Source organism: Phytophthora sojae, assembly GCF_000149755.1.
Source record: "Phytophthora sojae unplaced genomic scaffold PHYSOscaffold_3, whole genome shotgun sequence".
NCBI lineage: Eukaryota > Oomycota > Peronosporomycetes > Peronosporales > Peronosporaceae > Phytophthora > Phytophthora sojae.
Genome location: NW_009258117.1, coordinates 5916664 through 5930488, shown reverse-complemented (window position 1 = coordinate 5930488; position 13825 = coordinate 5916664). Strand labels below are relative to the sequence as shown.

General features: G+C 54.8%; 4 protein-coding genes across 4 annotated transcripts; 3 read left to right on the top strand and 1 right to left on the bottom strand.

The window, feature by feature from the left end:
- Positions 1-51: 51 nt before the first annotated feature.
- On the top strand, positions 52-1819 carry PHYSODRAFT_313493 (hypothetical protein; the record flags this gene model as incomplete). Its single annotated transcript, XM_009525580.1, has 5 exons — positions 52-145; positions 442-752; positions 782-1339; positions 1371-1538; positions 1574-1819. 5 exons carry the CDS (start codon positions 52-54, stop codon positions 1817-1819), a joined length of 1377 nt encoding a protein of 458 aa, XP_009523875.1.
- A 552-nt stretch (positions 1820-2371) lies between these two features.
- Positions 2372-2713, top strand: PHYSODRAFT_405390 (hypothetical protein; the record flags this gene model as incomplete). The annotated part of the gene is made up of 1 exon (XM_009525579.1): positions 2372-2713. A coding segment is annotated over one exon (342 nt), but the record flags the coding sequence as incomplete, so codon positions are not given.
- A 1278-nt stretch (positions 2714-3991) lies between these two features.
- PHYSODRAFT_350706 (hypothetical protein) lies at positions 3992-8752 on the top strand (the record flags this gene model as incomplete). Its single annotated transcript, XM_009525578.1, has 2 exons — positions 3992-8545; positions 8618-8752. 2 exons carry the CDS (start codon positions 3992-3994, stop codon positions 8750-8752), a joined length of 4689 nt encoding a protein of 1562 aa, XP_009523873.1.
- Positions 8753-9368: 616 nt separating this feature from the next.
- PHYSODRAFT_313491 (hypothetical protein) lies at positions 9369-11414 on the bottom strand (the record flags this gene model as incomplete). The annotated part of the gene is made up of 2 exons (XM_009525577.1): positions 9369-11258; positions 11343-11414. 2 exons carry the CDS (start codon positions 11412-11414, stop codon positions 9369-9371), a joined length of 1962 nt encoding a protein of 653 aa, XP_009523872.1.
- Between the last annotated feature and the right edge of the window lie 2411 nt (positions 11415-13825).

Sequence of the window (13825 nt, the reverse complement as noted above, 5' to 3'; positions counted from 1 at the left end):
TCGGAGCCAGGTGGCGTCAACAAAGCGGCTGACGCACTGTGTAACTGGACCATGGATATTGCCGGGGGATCTGCACAGACAACTTCGAGAGACTTCACTTCGTGGCCCATGCCTCATATACTCACCCAGCATCCCATTCTCCTCGGTGCGCGGGTCGTACCCATCCCCTCGTCGAGCGAGTTCGCTTACCGCCGTTGGCGGGCTTGTTGGGCAATGGTGATGACGGATTACAATCGCATCGCTCATCTACCCACCGATTTCTGGAGCCGGTTAATGGAGACCATGCTTTGCGACGGGAGCGCTCACAGCCTTTTGCTCCAGCCGTCGTTGATACAACGGCTCGTTGGGATCCCTCTCCGTTTGCGACCAGCCTCTCCAGACACTGTACCGTCAATGGGGTATCCCGCTGTGTTCCGTTGGGCGTCTTTCGAACCTTTTAAGCCTTGGCGGCGGTTAATGACATTCCCTTCCCGGTGGACACTGCGTTTCTCCAGCCGACCGGGGACAATCTCTCCATCCCGGCCGTCGACGTCGCCTTACTGTCCGCGTTCGTTCAGTTGCCGGACATCGGCATCGACGGGACTCTGCGCATTTTCAGAGGTCAGACCTCAAGGGACCAGCGCCCCAATAAAGACCTTCGACCGGAGCTTTATCGACTACATCTTGCGTCGTACCCGGATCTCGATCGCCTCTGCAACATTGCTGCGGACAGAGTGATTCCTCATTGGACAAGTTCTTCCCTTCGTGTTGGTGTTCGTCCTCTTCCTCCCAACTACCCCAGCGCAATCGAAGGGGCTTCAATGATTACTACAAAGGAAGATGCATCCTGGCCACAATGGCAGCGCTGTCATCGGACCCCTCATTTCATTCCAGTGCGTTCGCCCTCGTTCCTAAGCAGGATAAGCCGATCTCGGAAGATGGCCGTACCATTCATGATTTGTCAGCTCCTGTTGGGTTTTCAGTCAACGACATCACCGACGCATCGTTTACACCTGATGCTCGATGGGATCCGTACGTCAGTATCTCCTCCCGTGTACTGGAGTTACGAAGACGCTACCCAGGGTACGCCATTTACGCGCTTGGGGCGGACATTGCGGAGGCATTTCTCCATATCCCGGTCCACTCTCGCCACGCCTCCGCATTTGGGGGCACCATCCCACGATCGCAGGTAGGCATCGTGTCGGGCATCGCAGTTTTCGGATGGACGGCCTCACCACGCTACTTCACGGTTGCCGGTAAAGCTGCCCGCCACTATCAGCGCACATGCGCCTCTTACGTGCTTGGATTCCCAGAACCGTTCTGGATATTTCAGTGGGTTGACGACATAGTCATCATCGAGGTTGATATCGGGGAAAGACTCCTGCGCGCAGAGCGCCGTCTCAAGAGACGCAATCAATCTCGTGTTCGGTTCGGAAGGTTGGCATGAAGGAAAGTTTCGGGCCTGGTCTCAATGCTTCCATGCTGTGGGGATCGACTGGAACTTTCCGGAGAGCAACATCACTATTCCCCAGCGAAAGATTGCCAAAACCAAGCGTGTCGTCGGAGAGACACTGGAATGTCGTTCATAACGCAGCAAAGACTCGACAGTCTCGTGGGTGTACTGCGGCACATTGTGACGTTCATCCCTATAGCCAAGCCGTTCATGCAAAGACTGATAGCTTTCCAGTTGGCAACCAAAACGTCCGGTCGTACCGGAACTCCAATGACCGAGTCTCTTCAACTGGACCTGAAATGGTGGGATCAACTTATCTTTCAGAACGAATTTGCCGGGGTGCCGATGACACTATTCGACAGAGAACTACCTGAAGTAGATGGCTGAGTAATAGCTCACACCGACCATGAAATCTGCATTCATGGTTTGACACCATCACGTTCGGAACGTTACGAGTACGAGAACCCTGTGGGTCCAACGCAGATTGCAGACGCCGTACATCAAACCATCATCAAGTGGATCACAGTGGATTCCATGCAAGACAAGTGGAGTCACATCCGGTTGCACGTACAGAATGAGCGGGAGGCAAAGCTCTTCCGGTCGATGTACTGTCAGACCCCAGAGGGCCAGCAAAATCTGAGGGCACTGGCCCTGGTGCAGGCCTCTCGGAAGACGAGCCTTTCAGTCACCAAAGTGTTTTGGACGGAGAACCGAAACGCGTCGGTGCAATGTACATTGTCAAACTCATGTCTGTGATGATGTATGCTTGCAGAAAGAACCCAGCGAATTGCCGAGGCCACAGCCCAGCTCAAACTATCCGCCATCAACTCCTCGTCCCTGCGGACATATACAAAGAAGTTCCGCCACTGGGTCAAGTTCTGCGACGAATTCGGTTTCCCGGTGTGGATCGACGAACTACCCCAGCACAGACAAGCCCGAATCGTTGGCTTGTTCGCAGGACTGTGCTCCACGGAGGGGCACAACATACGTGGACGGGGAAACAAGTACCAAACCTTCGAAGGGAAGATGGCGACAGTGGCCTTTGCTCACCGAAGCGTCAGAAACGCAAAACTCAATTACAAGAATCCGGAATTTGAGCTCATTGCTCAGGGCTATAAGCGATCCAACAGCAGCGTCACTCGAAAGCAGCCCGTCACCGCGTCCTTGCTGCTTGAGTTGCACCGGGTGCTACAAGACCGCAGAACACCCGAGAACCGAGAGTACAACGAGTTGGTGTGGGCCTCGGTCGTCCTAGCCTTCTTCTTTCTGAGCCGAAGCTCCGAGATGTGGGAACCAACAAATCGTGATGACCTTGGGACAGCTCCTACCCGTTGTGTAAGGGCAGCGGACGTCGTGTTGCGAGACCATCGTGGGAATGTTTTGAACAATCGTCGAGGCTCAGCGGTCTCAGTAGAGATTATCTACCGATCTCACAAAGGCGACCAGAGACGCCAAGGAACAACCATCCGACACTATCGCTCCGGCCAGCGCCTGCTCTGTCCCGTTGAGGCAGCCGAAACCTGCCTACGAGTTCATCGCCAATGGCAAGCGGCTGGGAAACGACTCGGCCCTTACCTCTCCTCCGTCAGCTCCGCGACTACAATTCGGAAACCGGAGGTGTCAAACCTCCTCAAGGAAGCGGCCAAGTGCCTACAGTTGAATCCTGATGACAACGCGACTCACTCTCTTCGCATCGGCGGGGCCTGTGCCCTACTTGCCGCTGGCAAAAGTGAACTGGTGATAGTCTAATGGGAAGGTGGGCAAGTTGGTGCTTCACCGTGAATACTCGCCTTCTACGCGGCATGCTACGGGACATCGCTGAGCACATGATACGAGCTTCTACTTGGGAGTGTCCTGACTTCATTCAGCATGACACAGCGGGGGATCAGGCTACCAAGCATCGCTAACTAATCGAGTAGCATTTGCCCCACTCACGCTAAGGTCGAAGTTGAAGTCCAAGGAAAGACGGGATGAAGCCCGCGACCGCGAAGCGGCTGCTGGGGGATACCAAGGACGCGAGAGTGATTTTTGAACGGTATGACGCCCACTATTCGGTGTCGCATGCATTTGACCGAGTATTCGACTGGAGGTGCAATAGCCTCATGAAGCGCTACGAGGGGGGCCCCGGTGCGGATGCCAAAGCCGCGCTTACGACGAGCTCAGCGGTAACGTGGTAAAAATGTAAAAGCGGCTTTTATAGACTTCAACTGGTACACTGTACCGTTCTTGCAGTTTCCAAGTGCGTCACTTGTTCGGACGTGTACCCATCTCATTCCTCTTCCATTTTGTCGCCTCTGTCCGAATCTAAGCGCCCCTCGCATCAGATCAGAACTATCTGATCGTGATCGTCAGTCGGCGGAAGAGCGCAACGCAAAACCGTCGGCACCGACCCGAGGGGCACGCGGCGTCTCCGTCATGGACGCCTTCTGCGCCTCCGCAGCGCACGCGCCCCCGCACACAGCAAGCCAAGACGCTTCCCCACCTAACGACGCTTCTGCGGCCTCCGAACTCCCCGTAGAAGCCGCGCAATCGCCCTGTCAAAAACCCACTCAAAACCCCATGGCTACATCCACTCCGGAGGCCACGCGCAGCGCGCTGGAGGAGCAGCTGCAGCGCGAGATGCTCAAGCGTCGGCCCGACCACTTCGTGCTTGGCGTCACGTGCCGCGCGCTGGGCGGCGTGCCCGCGCAGCTGCGCGCGCGTGTGTGGAAGGAGCTGCTGGGCGTCGCGCGCAGCGAGCAGCAGCGGCTGTGCCTGGACCGCAGCATCCTGAAGGTGGAAGAGGACCTGGACAACCAGCGCGTGATCGCGGCGGACGCGGCCCGCACGCGCGGCAACGAGCCGCGCTTTCAGCAGCCCGAGACCGTGGAGCTCGTGGTCAAGCTGCTCACGTACTACTGCAAGTGCCGCAGTATCCGGTACAAGCAGGGCATGAACGAGGTGCTCGCGCCCTTCCTGCTGCTCACGGAGCGGCGTGACGGGAGCGACGAGCCCGTGCCATTGGCCGAGGGGGTCGTGTTCCAGTGCTTCTACGCACTCATTGACAAGTTCCTGCCTCATGTGTTCGTGGATAAGGAGTTCAGGTCGCTGCAGTGCTCCTTCCAGCTGTACAAGCTGCTGATGCTGTACCACGACCCGGAGCTGTGTCACTATCTGGACCAGCACGACATGACGCCCGAGCTCTACGTGACGCCGTGGTTCATGACGCTCTTCGCGCGCTCGCTGCCGCCTGAATTTGTTTTCTACTTGTGGGATTTCTTTTTATTGGAGGAAGACCCGTACTTGCTGCACTTTGTGGCGTACGCGCTCGTGGCGAACAACAGGGAGAGGATCTTTGAAGCGGAGATCCCCATGCTGCCCCAAGTGCTGAGCTCGCTGACGTTTTCCACGCGCGAAGAGCTGGAGCAGGTGTGCGCGAGCGCGCTGGCGATCTACGAGTCCACGCCGCGCTCGTTCAAGCGCGACTTGTACTCGGTGTGCTACGGCGGATTCACGGATGCAATGATCCCCTTTTTCGAGCAACTGTACGCGTGCTCCAGCCTGCAGGTGTACCCGGAGGAACTCGTGCGCAACTTACTGGATCGACTGGCGACGAAAGCCAAGCAGAAGTGCATGCCGGAGCCGGTGCTCGCCCCAGCTGCGCCGGTGCTGCAAGAAGAGTGCGTAAGTGAGAACGGGTCGCTTAACCCGTTGCTGTCGCCAATCGAAGATCAACCCCCCCAGTTGTATGCACCTGGGACTGACGACGGAGAGGAATCGACTGCACTCAAGTTCATCGTGTTGGATTGCCGACCAGCGGAAGAGTACCACAAGTCGCACTTGAGCCTTTCGCACCACATCGACCCCAGCATCATGTCAAGGCCGGATGCTCTCGATGGACTTATGAAGGGCTTCTCGCACATGAAAGGCTGCCACTTCTGCTTTGTTGGGCCCTCGGTTGATTCACCCTCGATTCTGCCAAGAACGTCCTCTAACAATGGGATCCTGAATCCTATCGCGCGCTTGGCCCGAGTCATTTCAAGCGACAAGTCACAGCATGCGCCGGCACCAGACCCGATTCAGATATCAATTGATGTTGGCGTTGCAGGGGAAGTTGCTGGAGAGACGTCACCTTCATCGTCGGCTTCTACAGGACCCGTGACCTTATCTCGCAAGCAGAGTCCTGGGGAGCCTGGCGCCTTAGCCAGCGAGATTGGCAGTAGTGGGGCATCAAAGGTGCACGCGGAGCACGAGTCCGTGACTCGTCTGGTGCTAATGTTTCTGCAAAAGGGCTTCAAGTTTGTGAGCCGACTCGACGGAGGGTTTGACGCGCTGGAGAAGAATATCCGAAGCATGGACGCCTTCGCGCAGGAGCAGCTTCTTGTGTCGTCACCGCTACCATTGCCGACTACTGAGCAGGTACCGACCGCACCAGATTCGAATGGCAGCACGTCTTCAGGAGGGTTCAATCTGCTCGCCAAGATCGGTCTGAATCGTTCCCGAGCACCATCCCATGATGACTTTGTGGCCGAAGCGCCTAGCAGCACACGCACCGAAACTTCCGAAACGAGTAGCACCCGCAGCACTACGACGACCACGACAACTACAGTCACGCCGATTTCATCAGCTCCGAGCAGCAGTACCTCTAACGAAATCAAGGAAATCAAGGAAGTAAAGGAGGTGAAGGAGGTGAAGAAGACGAAAACCAAGCTCACGACGAGTTCTGCGGTATCGACGTTCTCCCAGCGCCTTAGTTTCCTCAAAGCTGCGGCAAAAGATGTGGTAACGTCGACCTCAAGCTCTATCGCGCGGACTAGCAGCAACGCGTCTGTAGAGACAAAAGATGCCGCTGAAGAGAAGAGTGGTTCAAACGAGGACGGGTGGGTGGAAGTGCGTGTGAACACTGATGAAGTGGCGGAAAAGAGCAGCGGCACTACAATTGATGTGGAGATACAACCAGGCCCCATTGGGATTCTGTTCCAGAAGTCTCGAACGTCGAAGAAGTACCAAGCCGTCGTGGATAGTGTGGTTCCGGACAGCCAGGCATCCGCGACTGGGCTCATCAACGCCGGAGATTTACTCGTTGCGATCAATGGAGAAAGCTTAGAGGACGTCGCGTTCCTCAGCGTCATCGAACTCGTGATTGAAGCTTCTCGGCCCGTGGTGTTGCGCTTTCTCACGCCTGTGAGTAAGGACAAGGACAAGGAAGGTAACGCATCGGACGCAATCAGTATCCCACCTTTGGCACCGACACTGGTGAGTGCAACGCGGCACTCGGTTTGTATCACGTGGGACAAACTGCCAGCGTCAGTTGCTCCGCCATCGATGGCGCGTTATCAGCTCCAGTTTGCCAAGCAATCGGGCGATGAGTTCAATCCTTGGCTCTTTGCAGCAATGAAGCAAGAGGGAACGACTGCTGAGATGAACTCGACAGGTATCACGGACCAAACGAATGGGACCATGCTTGGTCTTGACCCGGGCGAGTCGCTGGTGTTTCGTGTGCGTTGTGGAGACGGCCAGCGGTGGGGACCCTACAGTTTATCGAGTAGTTCCATGAAGACACTGGACGATCGGACAGCAGGGCCATTAGTACCCATGTCAGGAACCGTGACGCCGAAAGGGGTAAGTCGAGATGAGCTCACGAGTGCGATCTTCCTCCCCGGTGTGTGTCCTGAATACGTCGAGCGTGGTCAGTTCTTTTATCGCGTGCTTATCGCATTACGCGCACGTCGTCGACCCGATTTTAATGCCGAGAAGCTGGGCATCGTACTGGACAAGGGTATGGTGATCCGTGGCTCGGAGCGACTTGTGTGCCCAGGTACGAACCAGATCTTCGTTCGTCTCGAATTTGGTGGTAGTGACGAAGCCGTAGAGGATGGCAGAGAATACGAAGGCAATGCAGGCGAACTGGTCCTGCTCCGTAATGGCCAGAGAGAAGCAGACGCCGATGCTGACGGCGTGTGGGCATTTGAAAACACGCCCGATGGTGACGTGGTTCTGGAGCGTCTCCCCCAGTCTGAGGTTGAGGAGATTGGGCCTTCGCTGCAAGAACAAGCCAAATCCCTGGTTCAATCGTTCCTCAGCTCGCATGGTATTACTACTCCTCCCAGTACGACCGACAGCGGGAGCCTGGAAGACAACGCAAACTCCAACAGTGCCGCTTCGATCAGCTCCATGGTGTCTACTGCACCTAGCAGTAGCAGCGGCATTAGCGCGGCGCTATCATCGCACGCACCAGTCGCGCCCCGTATCTTACAGGTGTTCCCCGCATCCAGCTCTGAAGTCATCGTTACATGGGATCCGGTAAACGACATCGGCGTGACCAAGTACCAGATCCAGTACGTCAAAGACCGTCTGGCTGCGATGTGGTGGACGCTGAAGCCCGACATCGACGCGGATACTCTCAAGTACACTGTCACGGGACTGCAGGCGAACACATCGTACCTGTTCCGCATTCGTAGCGGCACGGAGGACAACAAGTGGAGCCCCTACAGCGAGTCCAGCGAGAGCTGTCGCACTCTTGCTACCGGTAAAGTTTTGGTGAACAGCTCCTCCAGCGACGACGATGGGGATCCCTCGGCCTCTCGACCTGAAAGCAGCAGCGGAAGCAAGCGGTCATCAGTCTCGGTACCGACCTCAGCACCTCAAGTCTCGTCGATGCGGACCGGAAGCACGATTCTGGACAAAGCGGTCGCTCTGACTTCTCGCTTGAGGCGTCGCTCGCATTCCACGAATAATCCCCAAGTCGAAGCGCAACCTGACGAAGCGCCGGTGGATACCAAGGATGAGGGAGAAAGCCAACAACACGAAGAAGACAAGATATGCGAGCTGGAACTACCGTCATCAAGACAAGTAAATTTGGCGAGCTGGAAGTCCTCGTCCAGCGAGGCGCATAAAAGCTTTAGATTCTACCGCGCGACCAAGTTTGAAGAGCAGGACGAAGATTCGCACAAACAGTTGACTCGGCTTGGGGAGCGGGAGCTTGTCGTCACCCCTTCACTTCTCGTCGTGCTCAACGTGATGGCGGCTACTCGCGAAGGCTTCGCGTTAGTGGAAGAGTGGCGTCCTTTGACCTCGCTGATCAAGGTGGCCGAACGGGACGACCTGGACAACTCGCTCGTCTTCCACTTCAACGTGCGTGCTCCCTGGATATGGTACCCATTCTCGAATACAAAGGAACTAACCTAGTTGTTGTGTTTGTTGTAGGAAGACGCGACCACGCCCGACTCCACCGACGACACCCCACATAGCGACCAGTTGATTGTCAAGGTCGATGGAGCCAAGGTCTGCGCACAGGTTGTTCAGGAGTACCACGCGAATACTTCGAGCCTCGAGGAATAGATTCAACCGTGGAGGCCAGAAGAATGAAGATGCTGTAAAATGTCAAGCTGTTCTTGGCTGCAGCTGGAGCGCGCGCGTGTGTGTGTATACATGTCAATGTCGTAGAGATCATGTACGGGAAAATACTAAACTAGTTTTTAAACAATTCATAGACAATTCTCCGACCAACTTCATCGTTGTTTCTTCGCCATAGTTCGTTGTGACTTTGTGTATTTATTAGGAGGAAGGTGCTCCGTCGGATTCGTTGGAGCTGTTAGACGCAGATCTCAAAGTCTGCAGGGCGACTAACGTGTGTGCAACTTGGCGCTGATACTTGAGTTTTGTCGGTGCCAGACGAGCACAATTTCGGAAGAAAGCGAGCGCAGCCCAGTACTCCTCCATCCGCAAACTTGTCAGCTACAGACAACACACAAACATGTCAGAACATACGAGTTGATAGGACTCCAGCAGCTTCTCAGTGAACTTACCCCAAGAAGGTAGACGACAGCTGTATCTTCCGTGCTGAAGTCTTCGTGGGCCTCGTTTCGCCAGGGCTTCAGAACTTCTTGTACGCTGTCGAAAGCCTCCAGCTCTGTTGAGCATGGGCATTCAAAGTGTCAGAACTAAGTATTCGAACTCATTCAATACGATGCGGGGTCTTACCATAGAACCAGCGTGCTAGTTGCAGTCGTATCCCTCGTGTGGTGATGTCCGTTTCACTTTGTTGCTCCATGTGGTAAAATGTCCTCCAGGATTTTGTGCCTGCTTCGACCACGAGTTGCTGATAGTGCTTCTTCTCTGTTGAGCTATTGCCCTCTTGTCGCCTCAACCGGTTCAGCAGCTCCCACTTTAACACAACGAACAAATCGAAGTCCCAGCCCGTTTGGGCGAGCAGTGCTAGTAGTGTATCGGTAGAAAAGCACCGCGCGCCGTCGTCGAAGCTCATCATGCCCCACAATAAGTCGCAGTCTCCCGGAGTGAAGCGCGAAAACTGGTGCTTAAAGCTGGCGACCAACGGGTTTGTGATCGACCTGTCTGCAGTTTTCTGTGGCTCGATCGTGGCGAAAAACACGTCAAAGGTATCACTTGCCGGTGCGGAAACAAGCTCCGAGCTCGCAGTAATGTCGGAATTACTTCGGCCGAGGTGCTCAATGAAGAGCTTGAAGATCTCAAAGTCTACAGGAAGGCAGAAACAGTCTGGGTGAGGAGAAAGCTGCGGTAGCTCGAGACTGATCTGTTCAGTTGAGCCATCTTCAGCGGGTTTTGTTGTGATGAACGCGCTTGAGATGGCGTCTCGGAACGAAAAGCGCGCGTCTCCAGCCAACACGGCAATGGGAAAGGCTTCCGACTCGCTCCCACGATCAAATAGCGTGAGGAAAAACTCAAACGCTTCAACAGGAAACAGGACCAGTCCGGTTGATGAGACCGGTTCAGTACCAGCACGAGATCGGAATTGGTTTAGTACTTGGACGAGCGTGGCATTCAGTCGACTGTCTTCATAAACTGCTCGTGTGCTTGGATCTTCAATAGGCTGAAGGCAAATGTCCATGTCAGCGATACTTGATGTGTCGCTATCCAGTAGAGCTGCCTGAATCACGACGCGCTCACTTGAACTACCGCCGTTGGAACTTGAGCCAATGCTCGCTGGACTATCTTGTTGAATGGCTACGGCAAATACGTCAGCACGGAGCGAATCCAGGAAGTAGTTGCCTATCAACGCAACGGGACCGTCACTGCCGACACGCCACTGTCGCCCTGCATGTACCAACTCCAGCGTCTTTTTCGAAGAACTTCCACTGATAAACTCGTGCGTGTCAAAGATGGCAAAGTCCAGCTGACCGCGCTCAATGAACGGGCGAAAGCAAGCCATCTGCCGACGAGAACTCAGCACTTGTTTGCTCAAGTCCGTGGCCACGACGAGCGGTACCAACCCTCGTCTTCTAAACTCATCGTTATCCTCCACGAGATCCGTAAAGTGCGACATGAACGAGTGCAGGAACTTGCATGAGCCGCTGGCTGCCTCCCACACGAAGCAGTTCGGCCGACCATTGTTTTTAACTGAAGGTTTAACGTGATCAGCGTTGCTTAGCAGAAAGTCGACCACAACACGCGCGTAAGATGCAGCCAGGAAGGAGCTACTCGACACACCAAAGGGGATAGCGCCAGAACTCCACGCCCGAATCCCTTGATCCTTGTAAAATTGCTTTTGTGTATCCCACAGACAGCACTCAGATAGCCGAGTGAGCTTTGATGACTCTGCTTGAGGCTGAGACATCGTGCACAAGAGGGACGGTGTTTGTTCTTGCTTTGAGTACTCCGGTGATTCCGTCTGCCTTTGCTGGTCGGTGTTCGGGTACAGTCCAGTCCACAATTTACTTTCTCGCTCTCGTAGCTCCGCAAGTTCCTGCCACACGCGTGCTTGAGGGATAAGTCGCGTTTGTCTTCGAAGCTTCTTAGCACAAGCGCGCACGATCTCCGGGTGGAAGTGGCTCCATCGCAAAACAAGCAGCAGAAGCTGGAATGGCAACTGGTTTATCGCCGAAAACATGGTCGCTCGCGCTTCTCCAAAAGAAGCCCCACCCCCACATCCCGCCGTTTGTGTAGATTGAACGATCTCCATCACAAAGTGCCAACCACATTGATCCCGCAGGCAATCCAACGGCTGAGCGACAAACTTGAGCATCCTCCCCCAATCCTCAGATGCAGCAGGTTCGAGGTGGTAATAGTTCGAGGAAGTAGAACTCGTCGCCCTGCTGCTTGCCTCCAACCCCAAAAGCCCCACCGGGTTGTGCAGTACCAGCACCGCTCCTCTCTCCAAACAATTTAACCCCCTCACAATATCCGCTGCAACTTGGTCCTCCTCACACGGCGCATAAATGACGACCAACGTCCCACTCGCGCGGTTGATACGTCCATTGGTGGTCCAAACTTGCAGCTCATGGACATCCTTCACATGGCTGTAGCACACAGCGGTGGAAGTTGCCAGCGTCCCGTTCTGCCGCAAGAAGCCACTCAGTAACTTGGACAGCACCACTCCTTGCCCCGCAACGGCTGCGTCGCCCAACGAGATCAACGCGACGTTGTCCAGTCCAATGGGGTGTGTGGCCCCTCGCTCCAGCACTTGCACCAGCGCCTCAGCCAGCCAGCATTGGGTCAGGTCTTGGCGCAACTTGGCCACCTCCATCCATGCAGCTCTCGCCCTTGCCTTGCCTTGCCGCTGGTGCGTTACGGCCAACGAGTCCGTTCCCCGACTACTGGATCACCAAATGTTGAATTGAGCTGGCGGCCTGTCACTTGCCGGAACAGGTGGCGCCGACGACACTATGCACCAACATGGCTACATTTCCATGAGACGATCTTCAGTGTAGTGGCCTTCAAGGGCGATCTTGATGTCCTTTAACTGTAAGCCTTGTATAATAATAATAAAAAGTTATCCTGTGGCCAGAGATATGTCTAGGCCAACGCGAGCCATTGAGTCTCATTTTCAGACATAGTTATTGTAAGAAAATGCTGCCGTGTGTGGATGGATACGCAGGGTTTTGTTGCTCCTTTTCAATACTATTGGACAGAAATCCAAGTGACTTCACTAAATCTATATTTTTCGCGAATCACGGCTCCAACCTCCGGGTATCCCTTAGTCTATAGTAACAGAACTCCGGCTAGGGAGAACCACTCGAGAGAATGACTACACTTGTTCGAGGTTTACGTTGAACCTGTTTGGAGATTATGACGGTGCAAGTGGAAGAGTGGAGGCTGCTCTCCCCGGCACCTCCTCACTTTTCAATTCGCCCTCCAGCTCCAATCCCCACCAAGCTCCAGGACAGCAGCGCATGAGTATGCGCCACACCACACTGTTGACCCTCGCTGCCCTCTTCGCGGTCATCGATGCAGTGTTAGCACCCCACCGATCCATCGACTCGAAGCCGATCGCTCCGACCCAACAATTTCCCCCTCCATCGCTGTCCACGAAACATCGGCGCAGAGGTTCTTGAGATCGTACGAGGCTGAAGATTCTGAAGAGATCGGTGCCTAAAACAACGAGAGGGACGAAAGAGAGGAGCTCCATTCCGGTACCATCGAGGCTCGCGATGATGGCGTTGGAGCTTAACCCATCAGCTCACTCTCGCTAACAAGATTTGGCTGACGGCTCAAATCAACCTGAGGGAAGTTTTCAGACTTTCACTGCTAGGCGCGGCGGACGTGAAGCTGCCGATTCCAGTGGTTCAAGTACGTCAAGCTTTGCCAGGATGCACTAGGCGCATACCACTTCACGGCCAAGGATGTCTACGCCTTTTTGGCATCGAAGAGGACGGAAGAAGAGGTGGCTACGCTGTTTGCCTCGCTTGGAAGATCTAAGGCACGATTCCAAACGCCCCGGGTGGTGTTTCGAACAGTCGAGGGAGGAGTATCTGTGAGGACTATGCCAAGTATACCGCTCGAGTGAGAGGAGAGAACGCAGTTGCAGAGTAGAACATGCCCGCTGCGGAGCTTAACACTCTACCGAATGCTAGATCATCCTCGACCGTCGCATATAAGTACTACACAGAGTGGTTGGCAATTCCGAATGTACTCCTCATTTCCCGCTAAAGACGCTGCATTATTGCCGAATGCTCGTGTGTACACTAGTCTGCTAATAAGCAGTGATTTCAGGCTGACTGCTTACGAGCTCTAAGCCCATAATCGTCTATGGCCTGCTGTATCTGCAAGATAATCCTAACGCTGTGCTGTCCAGCAATCCAAAACACTGTTTACGGGTCTGAGGACACCAATCCGTTTTCTTACTAGGCTTGCATTATTACATTAGCACACTTCGGAGTTTCCCCGCTTGTTCGCAAGAAGACCGTCCAACACGAAAAGTACCCCAACGCCAGCATGCAGAAGGCTTTCGTCGCGCTACTGGCCGCCAGCCATGTGCTCCTACTGTGCGCCGGTGCTGTTTCTTCGTACTCTTTTCTGAAGTATGACCAAGCCGACTTTCCTAAGGCCGATACTGCCGCAAGAGCGATGAGCTCAATCGCTGCAGCACCAGTGAAGAGTGGCGAGGAAGAGAGAATCGCCCTCGGACAGCCACTGGAGGCTGTGAAGTAAGCGGCT